Source organism: Camelus bactrianus, chromosome 19 (genome assembly GCF_048773025.1).
Source record: "Camelus bactrianus isolate YW-2024 breed Bactrian camel chromosome 19, ASM4877302v1, whole genome shotgun sequence".
Classification (NCBI taxonomy): Eukaryota; Metazoa; Chordata; class Mammalia; order Artiodactyla; family Camelidae; genus Camelus; species Camelus bactrianus.
This window is the reverse complement of record NC_133557.1, coordinates 32977572-32995210: the sequence shown is the minus strand read 5'-3', so window position 1 is coordinate 32995210 and position 17639 is coordinate 32977572. Positions and strand designations below refer to the sequence as shown.

The 17639-nt window shown below is 55.7% G+C and overlaps 1 protein-coding gene across 7 annotated transcripts; it reads right to left on the bottom strand.

The window, feature by feature from the left end:
- Positions 1-757: 757 nt before the first annotated feature.
- Positions 758-17639, bottom strand: TPD52L2 (TPD52 like 2). Of its 7 annotated transcripts, XM_074347685.1 has the most exons (9): positions 17479-17639; positions 14899-15044; positions 12918-13066; positions 12113-12172; positions 7771-7872; positions 4813-4839; positions 3916-3957; positions 2815-2863; positions 2051-2290 (listed from the first exon to the last, which is right to left on the bottom strand). In XM_074347685.1, the coding sequence occupies exons 1-9, from the start codon at positions 17495-17497 to the stop codon at positions 2195-2197; spliced, it is 690 nt and encodes a 229-aa protein (XP_074203786.1). In that variant the 5' UTR covers positions 17498-17639; the 3' UTR covers positions 2051-2194. The 7 variants fall into 7 exon arrangements, with proteins under 7 accessions (XP_074203787.1, XP_074203786.1, XP_074203783.1 ...); XM_074347682.1 differs by lacking the exon at positions 3916-3957; XM_074347681.1 differs by lacking the exons at positions 3916-3957; positions 17479-17639 and adding an exon at positions 16403-16543.

The following is a 17639-nucleotide window of genomic DNA, read 5'->3' as shown; positions in this document are numbered from 1 at the left end:
GGAAGGAAATGAGAATACACACTCACATTTGCCTGTTTCTGTATGAGGATAACACGGAGAGGATGAAGTCATCAGAAGGTGGGCAGGGGCAGGGAGGGAATGGGCACCTCTTGTCCAGTTTCAACTCTGAATCCTGTAGACAGGTTCCCTTAAAACACTTAACAGAGAAGTCCTCGAATCGCCCTGGGGCCCCACCAGTGTGCCTGCTGCTCCCTCAGAGGGCCCTGCCAGGTCTTGTCTGTTCCCCTCAGCTCATCTCCCATCTGCACCCGCCTGTTGCTTCAGGACTGTCATCTGCCTGTCACTGTTGCCCCCGCAGTCCCACCAGCAGAGCGGGGAGGTGAGGATGGGATGGCCAGCCCGAGCGGCATTACCCTCTCCTTCCTGACGTCCACGTCCCGCTCTGTGAGCCCCTCCTCCGTTCCCCTGACCAAGGGTGCTCACGGCAGGCCCAAGCCCTGCAGTGGAGTGAGTCCTGGCCGGGCGGCCACCCTCCTGCCAGAGTGTCCAGCCTGCGCAGCTCTGGCAGCCCAGCTGATTCAACTGTTTCCTGGCCAGCTCCTTCCCGTCCTCTGCACCCCTTCTCCAGAGACCCCACAGCTCTGTCACCAACACATCCTCTCCAGGCACTGAAGACCTGGGGTCTGCATCTGAGGCCGTCTATTTCCTGGTGCCCCTCCCAAGGAGGCCTGTGTCAGTCTGTCTGCCCCTTTCGCCACCTTCCTGAATGAAGTAAGACACACCACACAAGCCGGAGTGGATTTTCCCCCAAAGGAATGCTTTATTGACAAATCACCCAGTATTTACTTAAGGAAAAGATAAATCAGTTATCACCCCGCACCCTGCCTCCTCACCACACCACGTCTGAGAGATTCTAACCCTGGAGAAAGAACACGTGGGTGTTCCTCCCAAGGCACGAGCGTGGACTGCACCCCCTACCTAGGGTGTCTGAAGTGACTAGCAGGCAGTCAGGTACCGGAGAGCACATCACCGCCAACCAAGGCGGACACTAAGCTGACGGCTCCTCCCCTGGAGTGCACAGATGCAGGCGAAGTCTCTGCCTGCCGAGAGCCAGTAAGGCACGGAGCTGCCCCTCTGGACACACCAGACATGGGGCCCAGGGAAAAGCTGCCGGAACATGGCAGCATCAAACGCGAAAGAGATCTTTGTAGCTCCTGAGAAAAGGTGACAGCAGAGTCCCAGCCGACCCCAATGCCCCAGCATGCAGTCCACAGGCCGACTGGGGCTGCCGACCAGTGATGCACCAGCCAGGCCTGGTCCACACAGGGGCAGCACGGCCCCCGCCCCACCAGCCCACGAGCTCTTCGGCCAGCGGGAAGTGCCACGGTCACTGAGAGGAGAGAGAAGCGAGTTTCATAGAGGGACGGAGCGCGTTTGTGAAATCAAACACACCACTGGCACAGGCATGCTGCCACTTGGCTGGGTGCAGAATTCTAGAGTGCTCAAAACCCACGATGGAACCCTCATTTGTATAAAACATCATAAACAGATAAAGCATAAGGCGATGTAAGGCGTGTATTTCAGCTTGAGTTCAGAGAAATAATATTTTCTAACTATGAGGCTAAAGCTGCTTTGCTTAGGTTTAATTTTTGAAAAAACCCACTGCATTTAAAAAATAAAGAATTTGCTTTTGTTAAAGCTAGATCGTTAGTGTAACAATCAGGCAGCTGCTGATGCTCAGTTTCTCTTCTGGAAGGTCTCAGAAAACGGACAGTTTTCTTGTTGAGCGTTCTGAATAAAACTGCAGAGCAGGCAGGGCTTCCTGGATGACCCTTCCTCCTGAGACTCAGGGAGGGGTTAGCAAACACCACGCATTTTACACTCATCACTGTACCACCCTTTCAGCAGGCTGGTCAACGAACAAGATTCCCAAAGAGGGCTGGGCTTTGGCTCTAGACCCCCTGGGACCCACCACCCTGCCTGCTTCCTGCCCCCAAGGCAGGATGGCACAGTGATCTGCTGCACCTGCCGACCCAGTGGAAAGCATCTGTATACAAGATGTGTTCTCTAACCCATGTGAGCGCAGCGGCCACGTCCCCATGTGGATGCGAGGTTGTCCTCAAAACTGGTTCTGTGCATTCGCCACGGCTTGGCTGGCTGCCCCGCTGAGCGAAGCTGCAGTTGTGGCAAGGAGGGTGTGCTCGTTCTGGGGCCGGGCAAAGCCTCTATGGGCTTAGAAGGGCGTGTGATCGGGCAGGGGTTTTTCACCACTCCCAGACGGGGAGGGAAGGTTGTCACTGCCATTCTCTCTGCCACCGACAACCTTGGACTACAGATGGGAAAAGACCAAGAAAGGAAAACATGAGACAGAGCATGCAGCCCTGGCAAACCCTAGGCCTTGCTGGGAATTCAAACTCCAATCTCCATTTGAGTTTCTGTAACACGGACACTGCTTCGCAATACAAAAGGCATGTCACCAGCACAGGCAACAGGTTGGACGTCTCTCAGGAATTAAGCAGCGTGAAAAGAGCCAACCCCAAAAGGCTACACTGTATGGTTCCATTTACACAACGTTCTCGAAAAGGTAAAAACTACAGAAATGGAAAAAGGTCAGTGGTTACTAGAGGCAGGGCAGGGGCAGGGTGCCAGGGGGACAACTGCACTCTATCCTGACTGTGATGGCATCACCCCTGATTGAGTACTGCAGGATTTCATCACTGGGAAAAACTGTGCACAAGGAACAAGGCCTCTCTGCGTCAATTCGCATAACAGCACGTGCACCTACACTGACTAAACGAGTTTACCTAAGTGACAGGTCACCCCCACCGGGAGGGCCAGCCCAGGCACAGTTACCTTTATGGTCCCAACTCGGTCTTCAAATGACTTGAAGGTTGCAGAATTCCTTTAAAAAGAGAAGAAGGACATGTCGGTACAGGAGCAGATGGCTGTGCTGCCCTCCTAAGTCTGAAGGGCCTCAGGGTCAGGGTCATCCTCTGGAGATCCCGCCAAATCCAGAGAGCTCACTGCAAAGTTGGGACAAGCTAAAAGAAAAAGGGGAAGAGGGCACACCCTCTGCAGAGAGCGCAGCCAAGGTCGCCCCGGAGGCTTTCCCAGGTCAGACCCGAGGTCAACCACACCCACCAACTGCAGGACAGAAGATCTGCAGGCCACCAGCCGGTGAAACCCAGACTTCTCGTGGGTGAACTGCAGACCCGACTGGGCAGCAGGTGGGCTGCCAGGCTTGTTTATGCTGTGCCCTAGATGCACACATACTGGGGTAATGAAAAGTCCCACGTGTTCCTCTCACGGAAGTCAAGCAAAGGGGAAACCAAGGACAATGCTGGGAGCAGAGTGAGAAGGAGACAGAGGAAAAAGCAGGCCAGCCCCAGTCGCTCCCAGCAACCTCTCATATAACCAGCTCCCCTCAATGGTTCAGAGCCTCCCTGCCCTCCAGACCTCTAGGGGCAGCCTGACAAGGACCCCCAGCTGGCTCTGGGGCACAGCGTCGCAGCAGGTTCCCCTGTAACAGGGACGGGAACTCTGTAAAGACCCAGGCTTCACTGGAGCAGGGGAGAACATGGGTGGGGACTTCAAGGAGAAACCAGCTACAGCTCTGGGTGTTCTCCACATACAGACCAAACAGTTTTCACAAAAGGCGTGGAGACACCTTAAGGCTCCTGGGAGGGGCCTGTGTGCAAGCCTCTCTGCTCCTCCCTGGCCCGACCCCAAGGCTGGCCCTAGAAAGTTCCAGGTGGAGTCCAGCCTGGCACAATGGTTCCTCTCAACCTCATCTCCACAAGCTCTTCAACCTGGAAGGGGTCGTCCCCAGGCCTCAGCCGAGAGGAGGCCGGAAGGGGTTCAGGGAGTGGGAAGCGGACCAGAAGGAGACCCCCGCCACCCTGGCTCCCCTGGCTTCCACTGGCTGCCTGGGCTCAGGAGTTGGACACACATTACCTCATGGCCGGCATGCTTATGGAGTGGCGGATGGAGGCGCTGCTGCTCGGAAGCATGGCGGGAGCAGAGAAGGAGAGTTATCTTGAGGCGGCCCGCCGGCCCTGCTCTGGCAGAGAGCTGCCCCCACTGCCCGCGCGGCTGAAAAAAGCCCCGGCCACTACAAAGAAGCCTTGCGAGGCCGCCCTCACCCAAGGAAAACTGGACCCAAGGTGGTCCACTCGTGGCCCCGGAAGTGTGACACCGCTGAGGGGCGCTGAAACAGTGGAACTGAGAGGACCTAAACCCGGGCGCGACCAACACTTTGGTGCCGCGAGCTGTCAGGTGTCCTCACGTGCCTTCCAGCAAGCTAAAGAGAAACCGCCAGGTCAAGGGAGAACAGTAAAGTCATGGCTGTTCTGGCCTGGGTTCCAGACCTCCAAGCTGGAAGAGCGCTGGTGCTGCCTGCGAGAGCAGTCCAGGCCGCTCGAGGGCTGCTCGGGAGGTGGTCAGACTGGGTCCCACACGCCCGGGGCAGAAAGGGGCCTCAGCAGGAAGTGAGACCAACTCAACTCTAGGGGGCAGGACTGCTTCCTGGGGAGAAGGGGGAGGGGAGAGCACAGCAGCGAGAGGGTCAGCAGGACCCCCTCCCATGCAAACACGCCCCCTTTCAGGAATAAACTCAGGTGTAGGCTGATGGACACCCTCTGTGAAGCTGGGTCAGAGTGGGCGGGTGACAGTGCCATCCATGAGCCTGGGGAGCAGCCCTGCTTCCATCTCACTGCTGATGACTCCTGGGCGCCTCTCTGTGCTGGGCCCCTCCCCACCTCCCCCAGCACAGCCTCCCACAGGCCAGCCAGGACCAACCCTGCCCGGAGTCAGAGAAAAGCCTTCCCCAGGTGTGTCCAGCGTCAGTCTTACCTAAAGGAGTGTGAGAACGGCCGAGCCCTGAAAGGCGGCAGCAGCAGGAAAGAAGAAATGCAGCGTTAGGAAGGGAGCCCCATCCTGCCCCGGCCCCTCTGCTAGGGACCCCAGGGACCTCACATCACTAGGGACAGGACATCTCCCCACGTCCCACCCCCGAGAGGCCGTCGCTCCCTCGTGGGCATGACTGGCAGGCGCCCTGCCCTCCGGGATGCAGTCCCACATGAGGGACCCGAGCCCGGGCGCAGGCTGGAGGAGAGAAGCCCAGAGAGGTGAGCAGAGCGGGGATGGGAGACAGGCCAGAGCAGACCACCCTGCAGAGGGGCCTGGGACGCCCCTGGGCCCAGCACTTCTTGCACCATCACCTGGGATGACAGAAGCCACCCTAGAAACCCAAGTGTGTCCAAGGGCTGCTGCTGGCACGGGATCAGGGGCACAACACAGCAGTCACTTCAGGAGTGACAGTTACATGGCCTGCTGTGCCTACACCACTCAGGTGGGCTGCAGGTCCTGCTCCTCTCAGTGGGAGAAGGAAGCATGCGTCCTGTCAAAGGTCACCCGGCAGGACGGAGGCCCGACCCTGCATTAACCCAGCCTTTGACCCCAATCCAGGTCCCTGCTCCACTCCCACCACCTCACACCCCAGGGGATGTAAAAAGCCTCAGACCAGGGCCGCTCCAGCTGGTGTGGGGTGTCTAGCAGGACCTGGCCCCAAACATCTTGATGCAGTAGCCCACGGGGTATCACCCAATCCTGAACTCATGACGGAAATCTCCCTGAGACTGATTTGCCTTCTCAAGGAGTGGTGAACTCTGTCGGCCATGAGCTCTAAACCATGGGGGCCAATGGATCTCATGAGACCTGAGAAACCACATGAGACCGCATGGTGAGACCACAGGAACACGTGAGAGGATACACCAAGAACCCTGAGACGCCTGTGTTCACGGCTCCCCTGAAGACACAAGAGAACAAAACCAATGGCAGACGAGAGTCCCTGGGGCGAGACCCCTGCAAAGAGGATGACTGCTCCAGGCGCTGTGAACGCGACCAGGTCCCTTGCCTTGGCTGGTGGGCACGGGACCTGCGGCTCAGTGTCCTGGGTCAGCAGCCAAGCCGGTTCTGAGGGGAGCTCGGGGGCAGAGGAGCAGACAGAACAAGGGTCACATCACTGTCCTCCCAGGGAAAAGCAGCCTGTGTGAACGCCCCATCGAGATGGCCACCATGACTCGCAGCAAGGGCTCTGCCCTCTTGCCTGATTTCCACCCAGAGCACTCTGAACACACTCAAAACTGTGTGAGGACGTTCCCAGGAGAGGATGTGACTTGAGCACAGCAGATGTGTTGCCTCCTTCAAACTCCCTGGCACCAGCCCACGCTCTGGGGAGAGAGCAGGCACAGCCAGGAGTGCCCGCTCCCTCTGCGGCAGCCCCTGGGAGCTTGGCCAGGCTACCAGCGGCGTGTGATCAGCCTATCACCAGCTCTTCCGCAGCCCGACTCAGGAGGCTAATGTCCAGTGACTTGTTACAGGGTCACACCCACAGTCACGTGCGAGCAGACCAGGGCGACACCTGCGGGCGCAGTCCCACAGACCCTCCTTGCTGCTGGCGCAGAGCCACAGCTTGGGGGCCTCTTGTGCCCAAATCACAGCCACAGTGGGCAAGGCCTGCATCTGCAGGGTGACCCACAGGGCCCCCCAGAGGGGGGCACGCTCCTTAGACACAGACTGCCTACTGAGTGTTCAGCTTCTCCAAAGGTCTGAAATTGTTCAAAATAAAAAGCTGGGGGTGTGAGAGAGGAGATGGGTAATGACACAAACAAAGATAAAAGGTGAGTGCGGCTCTGGGCCCAGGCTGCCCTCTGCTTGGCTAGGGGCCCAGGGCTCGGAGGGCCAGGGCAGAGCTCCCACCCTGAGGCCAAGGCAACTGTAGGCCTGTAAGGTAGGGACATGCCTAACCAAGCAGGCAGGAAGGGGGCCCACCTAACGGTAAGAGGCAAGAGGTCAAGGCTGGGTAGACCCCCAACGCCAAGCCCGCAGGCAACACCATGGGGTTCTCAGCTTTGAGGAGACAGGAGCCTCAGGATGGGGTGGGGGCCACAGGGAGGCATTCCTTCAAACTCGTAAGTGAGGGGACTGGTCCCGAGCATGGGTCAAGGGCCAGGGCAGGCGGGGCAGTGGTACCCGGGGGCCAAGTCCCGGGTGCTGGTGATGGTGACGACCTGCACCACGCGCTGTCACTCACCAGTTCATCCCAGCAACCCTGAGGGAGGCCCTCCTGAGGGCACAGTGAGAAAGAAGCTGCGCCAGGACTCACGCCCTGGCTTCTGGCTTCGGGAGGCCCTGCAGATGCAGCCATGGAGCCCAGAGCAGGAAAAGCAGGGCGAACCCTGCCTTGGAGCAGGCGTGTCCATCAGGCCGGGGGTGGGCACTCCCTGACCCCCAGGCCCTGCTCAGGAGGTGCTCAGGCAGCCAAGAGGGTCTCGCCAGCTCCCAGGAAAGGACACTCAGTCTGAGGCCCTAGTGTGCACACTCTCTGAGGGCAGGTCAGGCAAACACCTTGACAAACACCGACTTGGCCTGGAGTGTCCTCACTGCTGCTCCACCGGCCAACACCGACCACCCACCCCCGGCCTCCAGTCATCTTCTCTCTGTGAAACTTCAATCAGACGCATCGCCTTCACCAATCGCAACACCGAAGTTACCCAAAGACACCAGGGACCGCCCACCCCCCCACCTTGAGAAACAGAAATGGCAGAGTAGGTAGAAAACAAGGGTCTGCGAACCACTGGTTTGAAGCCGGTGTGGCCACATCTGCGGGTGCTGAGAGGCCCGGGGCACGCTCATCTGAGCCCCGGGGCCCCGGCAGGCTTCCTGCAGATGCTCCAGTGGATAAGACCCCAAACATCTCACCCAACCAGCACAGGTCCCAGGGCAGAGCTGCCAGGCCAGGAGTCTCACCTCATGTCTCCGAGCTTCCTGCTGATGGCAGAGCTCATGGTGGACAGGGCAGCTGACGTCTTCTGTCCCGCCTGAGAGAGAGTTTCCTGAGTCTTCTTGTAGCTGGAAGAGAAACACCGATTAAGCCAACCAGACACAGGGCGCAGCCACAGCCCAAACACTAAGGACGAGGCACCCAGAGAGGAGGGGTAGTGAGTCAGCTTGGACACCGGGGACGGGCACGCATCCAGTCTCAGGGACCCGGGGGACATGCGTCAAGGACAGAAGTGACACTGCCAGGTCACGACAACCCTGTAGCCCAGGCTCTCCTCCATCTCTTCGGAAACTCACTTCTCCCAGCTCTCCGGTCCTCCCACAGAGCCCGAGGCCCTGGGCAGCAGAGCAGACAAGTCCCCTGAGGGGAGAAGAGCTCAGCCACACCCACGGGGGCGCGCTGTGTGCGGTCTGTGGTGTGCTGGCCCTCTCATACCCCAGAAGCCCCTCCAGCCTCCAGCACTGTCCGCACAACGTCCTCGGAGATCTGGGGAAACCTACCTCCACCTCACGCCACTGTTCTCGGTGCAAGGGGGTGGTCTGGGCTCACAGCAGAGACCACCTGTTCCATGCCATCCTGCCCCAACCATCCACACAAGATGGCTTGTGACCTCAACGGCGGCGGGACCAGCACAGGCAGTGTGCCTCAGCCACAGGGACAGCAAGGAAACCTTGAGCCAGCAGCCCGCAACCAGCTACCACCATAAGCGAAAGACACAGCAGTGGAACCCCAGAGCTCCTTTCTGGCCAACCTGGCAACCCTGAAGCAACAATGGCTCGAGACGGCAGGGCTCCTGAGATGCCAGCCTACTCTGGCCATGCAGGGGCCACCCGTCCCGGTCCCGGGGGGCTGGGCCAAGCAGCAGCGCAGCAGCAGCAGGGCTTCTCACCCCCTCCTTCCCACCCACCACCCACTGACGCCTGCTGGGGGCCCTCCTCCCATCTTGCGCCCTGCGGGCCCCCTCCTGTGGGGATGACCCAGCCCAAGTACCCCCAAGGGCCTCCCTCCCTTCAGCAGTGGGCTCGTAGCACAGCGGGGCCTCGGACTGTCTGCTGCTCAGCAGGGCCCAGGACTCAAAACCTGTGCTGCTTCCCAGCAAGAGTCTGGAATGTCCTGAAGTCACTCAGTCGCTGAGTTTATCTTAGTTTCCAGGAAAGTCAGTAATTTTGGAATAATGGGGAGAAAATAACTTCTAAAATCCTTACTGAAAAACTTGCTTCGGGATTTCCTAAATCCAACAGCCATTAGGACGTCTAATTCTGAATCCAGGCTTTAGAAAAATCTGACTTCCAGAAATTCCTTCCCCTGGGATAGTCTGATAACTATCACGGAACTCGAACTCCAACCACCTGCACAGCAACCCAGATATCTGCACAGCCAGGGCCCAGATGGGACCACCTGGGCAGAGTTGTAGGGTCCATTCTAGGCCATGGCTGACTCTCACTGAAACCCGAAGTCCACGCCTGCTTTCAGACGGCTTCCATCCAGACTGTGCCCGGAAGGCACCTTCACCCAGAACTGCCACCTCCACCACGGCCTGTCTCAGGGCCTAGTAAGACTGTGGCAACAGAGGTGGAGGAGCACCTTGGGCAGGTGCACCAGCACATTCCCCACAACACAGCCTGCCAAAGAAAGGCTCTAGAACCTTCTGCGGGGCCCCTAACCTGCAGTGCCTGCTTGAGCCTCCCAACCCCAACCCTGGGGGCTGGGCTGATGAACTGCTTTCATGTCAAAGGGAGTCAAGATCACCTGCAAGAAACAGCCTTCGGCGCACCTGGAGCCACATCATGGTTTCCACAACACCAAGTGCAAGGTGACTAATGATACGTGATATTGGGATTCAGGAACAGAAACTCCAAACACGTCTCCAAGCCCAGTTTTCCCCAAAACAATAAACACATAAGATCTTGTGAACACTCTGTGGTTTGTTGAAGTGGAACAGTCTGAAGCAAAAGATTTAAAGAAAAATCCTTAGAGAATCTCTGTCTGGGCCCACATGACCAAGCTTGGGAAACACGTCACAGAGAAAAGTCCTTGGTGACGAGGAGCATCCAGAAGGTGACCCAAAAGGGCCTAGGCACCCAATCCCCAACAGGAGAGGTACTCGCTGGGGGCCACTTTCCCACATGGCACAGCCCTCAGCATTTCTGGGATATGGAAACAAAGTGTCACAAGTGCCTCCTTCAGAAACAGGAACCTCCAAACTAGGGCAGAAACAGTGTCTGTGTCCAGGTAACTCGGCCCCATTCGTGCTGAGGGCACCAGGCCGTGCTCCCCTGGCCAGAGCTCCTCTGGGAATTACTTCCACCTTTTAGGGTAACAGACCCCCCCCCCGACTATCGGTGGGCATGACAGTCAGTGTGAAGCATCTGCTAGCTGCACCTACTGGATCTTCCTTTGGGGGGCTTTCCCCACCTCCCACTTGGGTGGGCATGTGATCCCAATCTGACTGGTCAGAGGTTACAACTCCCAGACCACAGTGAACATCCAGTGAGGCCCACACCGGGCCATTTTGCGGTGGGGCTGCAGGCTGGGAAGATACAGTCCCGTCCCACTAGGCACCCCCACACACAGAGGGGCAAGCGGAAGGAGGGGCGATGGAGCACTGGTCGGAGCCCTGTTCAGGCAGGCCTGGAGCAGGGGCTTCTCGCCAGGCCAGGCACTGCTCCCCCCCAGCCAATACTATCATCTGGAGCTGTGCTTCCTGTCACCTGAGACCAAAGAATGTGCCAACAAGTGACTGTGGAATTTATCGGTGTCCACTCCAGGCATGCTTTTAGCTATGATCTACCTATAAAAAGGATCCCATTTGGTGACCACCCCACAACAGAGCACGGCTGCTGAATCAAAAGTAGTTGGTGGAGGGAAGAAGTTTCGTGAGCATTAACTGCGTCACTGGAGCGAAGCACCAGGGCTGCACACAGCCTGGCTTCCTCCCCTTCGGGCCGAGCTGGGCTAAAGGAGTCTACAACCTCCACCAGAAAGCCAGGGCCCTTCCTTCCGGTTGCACCTTCCCTGGCAGAGGCCCTTGGCAGTAATCGTGTGGGCAGGGTCCTGTGGCCACCACTGCAGAGGCACCAACCAGCCACCCTCAGGGCCGCAGAGCAGCTGTTTTCAGCAACCCTATCCCGAGCTGTGTTGTTCTCGTGTGGGCTGTTGCTGCAGAAAGGCCTCCAGCTCTGACAACTCCAATAGAATCGGGGCTGAGACCTCATGGGAATGGCCACTGCCTGGCGAAGTGCTCAGAAAGGGCCAACACACGCACACACCAGAGCCACAGGTTTCTTCTGGAGGAGTCACAACCCTGATGACGTGGAACAGTATCCCAGCAGCTTCACATAAGCTGGTTTTACAGAACAGCACTACGGTCTCCTAAAATTATTTTCAGCTCGACTGCACTGTGAGCCTGCCTGCAAGGAACAGCTGTCCCACCAGGCCAAGCAAACAGCATAAAACTCCAACCGCCGACCCACCCAGTGCCCGGCTCCCCTGGTGACCCCAGGCTGCAAAGGCTCCACTTGCATAGCCAGCCAACCCAGCTTCCAGCACCTCTAAGACAGGCTGGTAGCAACCATTTCCTTTCGGCCCAACACGGAAGGACTTTCTGCCCATGTTCTCCAGCAACCACGACAGCACTTCCTTATAAACAAGACGGAAAAATCCCAGTAATCGACTGCTTTAAAACACTGGTCAGGTTGGAGCAAAGGTAAAGGAAGTGCTATTAACTCACTCAAGGATCTCAACAGAACATCAGGAGGCACGTGGGACCCAAGCTCTGACAGACACTTTCCACGAGAATTTCGCACTCGGCTCATCTTCTGTGTGGCCCATAGCTCCATGCCTCTCAGACCAAAGGACCTATTTCAAGATCTCACCAGCACGGCCTGCACCGCACCCCACCCACCCCAGCATGACCCACCCTGAAGTGCAGGTGAAGATCTGAGAACACATGGCTGGGGCCAGTCTTGGGGTGGGGGGGGGGGAGTCCAGGTGGCGCCCAAGGTGTAGCCACCAGCCAGAGGTGCCACCCCAGTCCAGCCCAGGCCTCTTATCTGAGGGACACGTGTCAGACAGAGGGGACTTATCAGTGTGGTCTGGTGGCTGAAAGAACTTCCCTCAGCGTCTGCACCCTACTCCAGAAAAGCTGAAAGAATAGTTTCATTTGTGTTTCAGAGGAGAAATTTTGTATTACAAATAAAACAGCCAGGAAAACACCAAAACAAGGTTTGTGCCAAGTGTGCACAGCCCCCTGTCCCTAAGAGGAGTGTTGGGGGAGGGGAGGGGCGTGCTGGTGGCAAAGGCACTCACAGGTCCGACTGCGTCACTTTCTCATTCCACTCTCCAAGTTTCTCAGAAGTTTTCACATAGCTAAAAACAGAAAGTCTGCGGTAAATTATTTAGAAAACCTGTTTCAACTCAGGTCTTGACCTGCAGGGAAATTCCAGGGAAAACAGAGAAGGACCAGCCAGCAGGAAGACTGCACCCGCAGCCTGCTGAGACAAGGGCCGCCGCCGCTGCTGCCGCCCAGCACCTCTCTGCAGGCCCAGGCGAGGCCTGGGTAGAGCTGACCAGCCCTCTTCCCAACAGGCCAAGGGAGCACCTGGCCATCTGATGTTAAGCTGGCTCCTGGGGAGTAAGGGGGCACAGCCCGTGGCCCCAAAACACTACTCTGACAGTCACCTTCTGGGATTCAAAACCTACAACTTCCTAGGCACAAAATGGGCTTTTCACAGGGAGATGTATGAAATTTAATTTGATATTTCTGTGGGGACGTGGTTTCTTGGACGGGGGAACACTTCCCACCCCCCACCTCAGAGGATATGTGTCAGAGGAGCCACAGAGCCGCACTCCCCAAATTCAGAGAGCTGAGTCACATCTGGGTCAAAGGTCCTGGGGCTGTGACATCACGCTCATGAGAAGGACTCATGTCCACTTCAGCAGACACTGGGCTACAGGGACCACAGGCAAGTCAGTCTCACTGAGTGCCTAATTAGCGTTTTCTCAAATTTAGACCCAAAACATACTCTTCCTGTCAATTTCTGCTTGGACGACTATCTAGTATGGCCACCTTCTAAGAACTCAACGCCCTGGACACAGCTGAGCAGGTACTCACGCGCTGGAGACCTGCACATCGTGCCAGCCCCTGGACAGGTTCTGCTTCAGGCCCTCCAGGGCGGAGAGGCCCAGCTTCCGTCTCAGCTCCCCGCAGTGCCTCTCCTTGGCCGCCAGCACCTGGCGCAGGGTGACGATTTCCTCCTCCACCTGCAGAAGCACACAGTCGATGTGATTTAGCATCACTACCACACAAAGTGACTAGCATCCTTATGCACACAGCACGAGAGGTTCCTCAGAATTATGTGAAAAATTTCCATTTATAGAAATGTAACTCGTCTTAGGAGTCGTCTACAGCAGACATCTGTCCTGCTTTTATTTGGTACCAGCACCTCAACTTCCGGAGAACTGCCCCATCCTCCCAAGCCAAGTGTTTCGGTGGGGCTATGGATAGCAGTGCCAACTAACCCGTGGGGATGAAGCAAGGCCTGTCAGAGCTCTTCCCTGGGACTGGTCACAGGTCTTAGAATAGAGAAGCCCTTTCTGTCCAGGCTCTGGGTCCGGGCCTGGATCTCAGAGAGTGGAACTGCTGGCAGCCAGGTCCCATCTGCACCACGGGGTAATTTCATAGGCAGTGGGAAGGAAGTAGAGCTGACAGATGGACAGACGGCCAGAGACCCACGTGACAGAGAAACAACCTTTTATGACATCTGTGTTCCTGAGGGCAGCCCCAGGCCTTGGCAAAGGCAAATTCCCTTTCGTGCAGTCTGAGTTGGGCAACAGAAACAATCTTTGTTTGTTTCATTGAAGTCAGAAACAATCTTGACGATAAAGACTGGAACCTTATATTTCAGAATAAAAGAATGTAACCATAAAAGGGAGCATCCTTTGAAACCTTCCTATCTTAGAGTTCTCCATACTTTCAGCATCTACATGGACAGCCATTACCAAAAAAAGTCCCTTTCTTTAAACAGTGACTGTTTGGATGAAGGCACCAGCAACAGCCTAGAACCCTGCATATCACCAGATTTTGCTTTAGAAAATATTAAAACAAAACCCCCAAAACTACAGGGTCATCTAAAGCCAAACTGTTATCAGTCACACCAGCAAGGACAACGGAGACTACAGTGTTCCATTTACGGTGCCTGGACCAACGGGGGCTTAACAGCACGTGCACACGCAAGCCTAAATGTGAAGTGACACAAGAGCTCTTTGCTTTGCAGCCTGACTCTGAAAAGACTCTGGTTTTATTCTCCAAACCAACAAGTTCTGAGATAAAGGGCAAAGTGTAAGTCTCCTGGGACTTCTCGCTGCTTCTCCCTTAACTTTTGTTCAGTTCAGAAATAGCCACACTCTTTCTCTGTGATCTGAAACCTTGTCCCGGGGCTGAGGTTGAGGCTGAGAACGACCAGCCCTGCTCAGACCTAGGGTTGGACCCAGAATGTATGCAGATGTGCTCGTCTCTGAAGGCAAGAGGGGAGAACCGTGCTCAGCGTGTTCCAGCCTCTGCCTGACTGGACGCTACGGTCAGGTGCTGACGACTTCATTTCCCCAGATTCTGGAATCTCAAGTGAGTCACTATCAGACTCCATATCATGCTGCAAAAGAAACACTCTTGGCAGTTGGTCTGAATAAAAATTATACTTAGAGGCTTTAATTCTTAATCTCTATTTCCTCTCAAGACACTCTCGCTTTAAAACGGTCACTTAAAGCTTTTTTTTTTTTTAACAAGCATTTTTAAAAGGAAAATGAAAGTCCAGGGGCAGCTACATCTGTGGGGTCTTGAAAATGTCATGTTAATTCCAAGAGGAACTCCCAGTAGATAGTATGCTCCGAGCCATTGTCCCCATGTGGACCAGCTCCTCTGGGAGCACCTACAAGGTGCCAGACACATACAGACAAAGGGTGCAGAGAGCAGTTTCTGTGGGGCCCCCAGGACAACCTTCCAGGGCACCTTCTCCAGGGCACAGCCAGCACTCTGGCCCCTCGTTAGCCTGAGAGAGCCTCGCAGTCACCCACAATGGATGGCCAAGACACAGCACCTTTGCAAGCTCGGCCCTTAGCTCCTCCTCCTCAGCCTCCGTCAGACCCTGAACAGCAGGAGCCTGGGCAGCCACTGCTGTGTCAACAGGGACATCCGTCATGGAGTCGGAGAGCAGACCTTTGTTGGGAGAGTTCAGGTTGATATCTGCCAGAGACAAAAGGTGGTCACAGTGTCAAGTAAGAGGTGGGAGGGGAGAAAACAGGGCAGAGGTCTCCACTGAGGGAGGAAGCAAGGTTGAAAGGGCAGGTTTATGGGAAAGGGGGAGGGGGAATCCGTGGATACAACATGTCTTCTCTAATAGGTTCAGTAAAGATGGTTTGAGCCACCAGACTGAGGGCAGCCACCTCTCAGGCTACCTGAGATGCTTCTTCAGGCACTAGAAGTGCTGGCACAAGGCAGCCATTCCCTAACTCTGGTGTCTCTCTCAAGAATACTATCTTCAGAGACAGGAAACCTCTGCTGCAAACAAAGCAGCCAGATCTAATAGATCTTCCACTTTTTAGAGTGAAGCACCTTAATACAGCTGTACACACAACAAGCAGCACTTACCAATCCACTGCTCTGCCAGAGCATAAGCTAAGATTACACACACAGAACACATGCCGGCCATGCAGCCCCACAGGGAGTCAGCAAAACAAAGTCCTCAACCTGCACCCACAGCAAAGGGGCCACAGCAGGTAGGGAGGTGCAGAAGGAACACTGCCTCCACACACTTCTGCTACGCCCAGGGCGGGTTCTTACTCCTGCATACACACCTTTTCTTCCCATTAAATGCATCTTCCTGTCTGTGCTAGAAGTTTAAGATGCCACACAGGGAAAAATGGGTGTACTTCAATTCTTTTCGATTTCTAGTGCACAGCTGTTTAGTACTTTTATACAACCAGCATTGAAAATATGCTCCCTTACGGACAGCACATTCCATGAAGGGGCTCTATATGGTGTCTGGCACATTTAAAAGTAAGTTAAAATGAAAGGCATAAAGGTTGGAAGGAGGTAAAAGTGTCTCCCGTTGCAGATGTTTGTCTAGTCTAGAAGCCATAGTCTGCTAAAAATAGGTAGAATGCACGAAAAATCAGAGATGCTGCATTTAGCTGGCTGTGTCACTCCCTTCCCAGGTCCCCCCGTGGCTGGAGCTGTGCACTTCCTTAGTTCTCTAGAGATGTTTACTAAATGAAGCATGCCACTTTTTTTTTTTTAATCAACTGACTGATTTTTAACTGAGATCGGCCTATGTGCTTTTACTTTAATATTTGTATCTGTTATATTAGACTTACTCAAATTCAGTAAATGCCTTAAAATCTCTACAACTCTTCTGTTTTTAAAGAACAAATGAAGGTCCTCAGACAGTTTCTGCCTGTAAAGCTAAAAATGGATCCCATGGATATCACCTCCAGAGAGAAAATGGACACCTACCTAACATGCTAGGCACTGCACAATCACTCTGTGTGATACCAACCTCACTACACCCTGACTTAGGAGAGACAGGCAGGAGAGTGTCTTACCAAAGGGCCTACAGAAAATAAGCATGGGCTGGTGCAGCAGGCAACACCAGGGGCTAGAGTCCTTCACCTGGTGAGTCTCAGCTAACCCTGTACCGTACCATCATCTGCAAAATGGGGGCAAACAAGGACCAATCTCAGCCTAAACACAGAAAAAGACATGGGAAACAGGCTTAGCATGGTGTGTGGCACATAGTAGTGCTCAGTAAATGTTCTCTGCCTTTCTCGCGACAAGAACCCAGTGCTTGTGACCATGTTCAACTAAATTAGAGATGCAAGTCAAACAGTGAAAAGCCTCTTGAACTTATCAGAGCCGGGGCTTTTGACGCTGAATTACTCTGTAAGTAAGTTAAAAGTTGAAAAACTTACAGAATCTATCAGAACTCAAAAAATTTGTTCGTTTAAATTAATATGCTGATACAGGTCAAACAGTAGAAGAGCATCCTGAAATTACTCAGTGTACCTATGTCAACGTAGAAATTCAGCATGCCCTCTACAGAAACCCAGAACAAAAGACAGACTAAAGATTTTAATCTCCTGGGCCCGCTCCACACCTCAGCGGCCATCCAAACTGGTCTGGGGTGTCTGTTCCAGAAACAGGCCTGGTATGCTGGGTGTGCCCCTGACTCACTGCACCCTTTCCCCCTTGAGACAACCCCAAAGTAGGCTGGGCTCAGAGCAGCGTTGCCACCCCAGGGGCGCTGCGCCGTACGCAAGGACGGCTACACTTCCCCTCCCCTCCCTGGGAGCCGCGCACAGCACCTCGGCCCGGGTCCAGGGCCAGAAGGAGTGTCCCCGGGGGCCTTGCGCAGGGGCGGCCGGCCACGCAAGCGCCGGGCGGGGACGTAGAAAGAACTGCCCGGAGTGAGGAAAACCTGAATTCTAGGCGAGGGAAGGGCGCCGGGGAGAGAGAGCTCGCAGCGGTCCCAGCCGGGGGCGGAAAACCCGCCTGTAGCTTCGACACCGGGAGCCTGGGAGCTGGAGAGGGGCCGCGGGGTGGGTAGGCGCAGTTGGACGGTCCGGCGCCCGCCGCGCGACGCCCGGCCAATCCGCGGCAGAGGCGCCGGGCCCGCGGGTACCTTGGCCGGCGGAGTCCATGTTCAGGCGGCGGCCAGGCCGTAGCTGGCGTCGAGGCCGGGGTCGCGGGCGCTGTGGGAGCCGAGCGGGCCGCACCAGGTATCGCTCGCCGCGTACACACCAGACAGCGGAACCGCCTCCAGCCGCCGCGGCATTACGTAAT

Coding starts and splice junctions, on each gene's coding strand:
- TPD52L2 (XM_074347686.1), bottom strand. Junction 13,067..14,898: donor TAAGGGCCGAGCTTGCAAAG/GTGCTGTGTCTT, acceptor GTGCTTCTGCAG/GTGGAGGAGGAAATCGTCAC. Junction 12,173..12,917: donor GATGTGCAGGTCTCCAGCGC/GTGAGTACCTGC, acceptor TTCTGTTTTTAG/CTATGTGAAAACTTCTGAGA.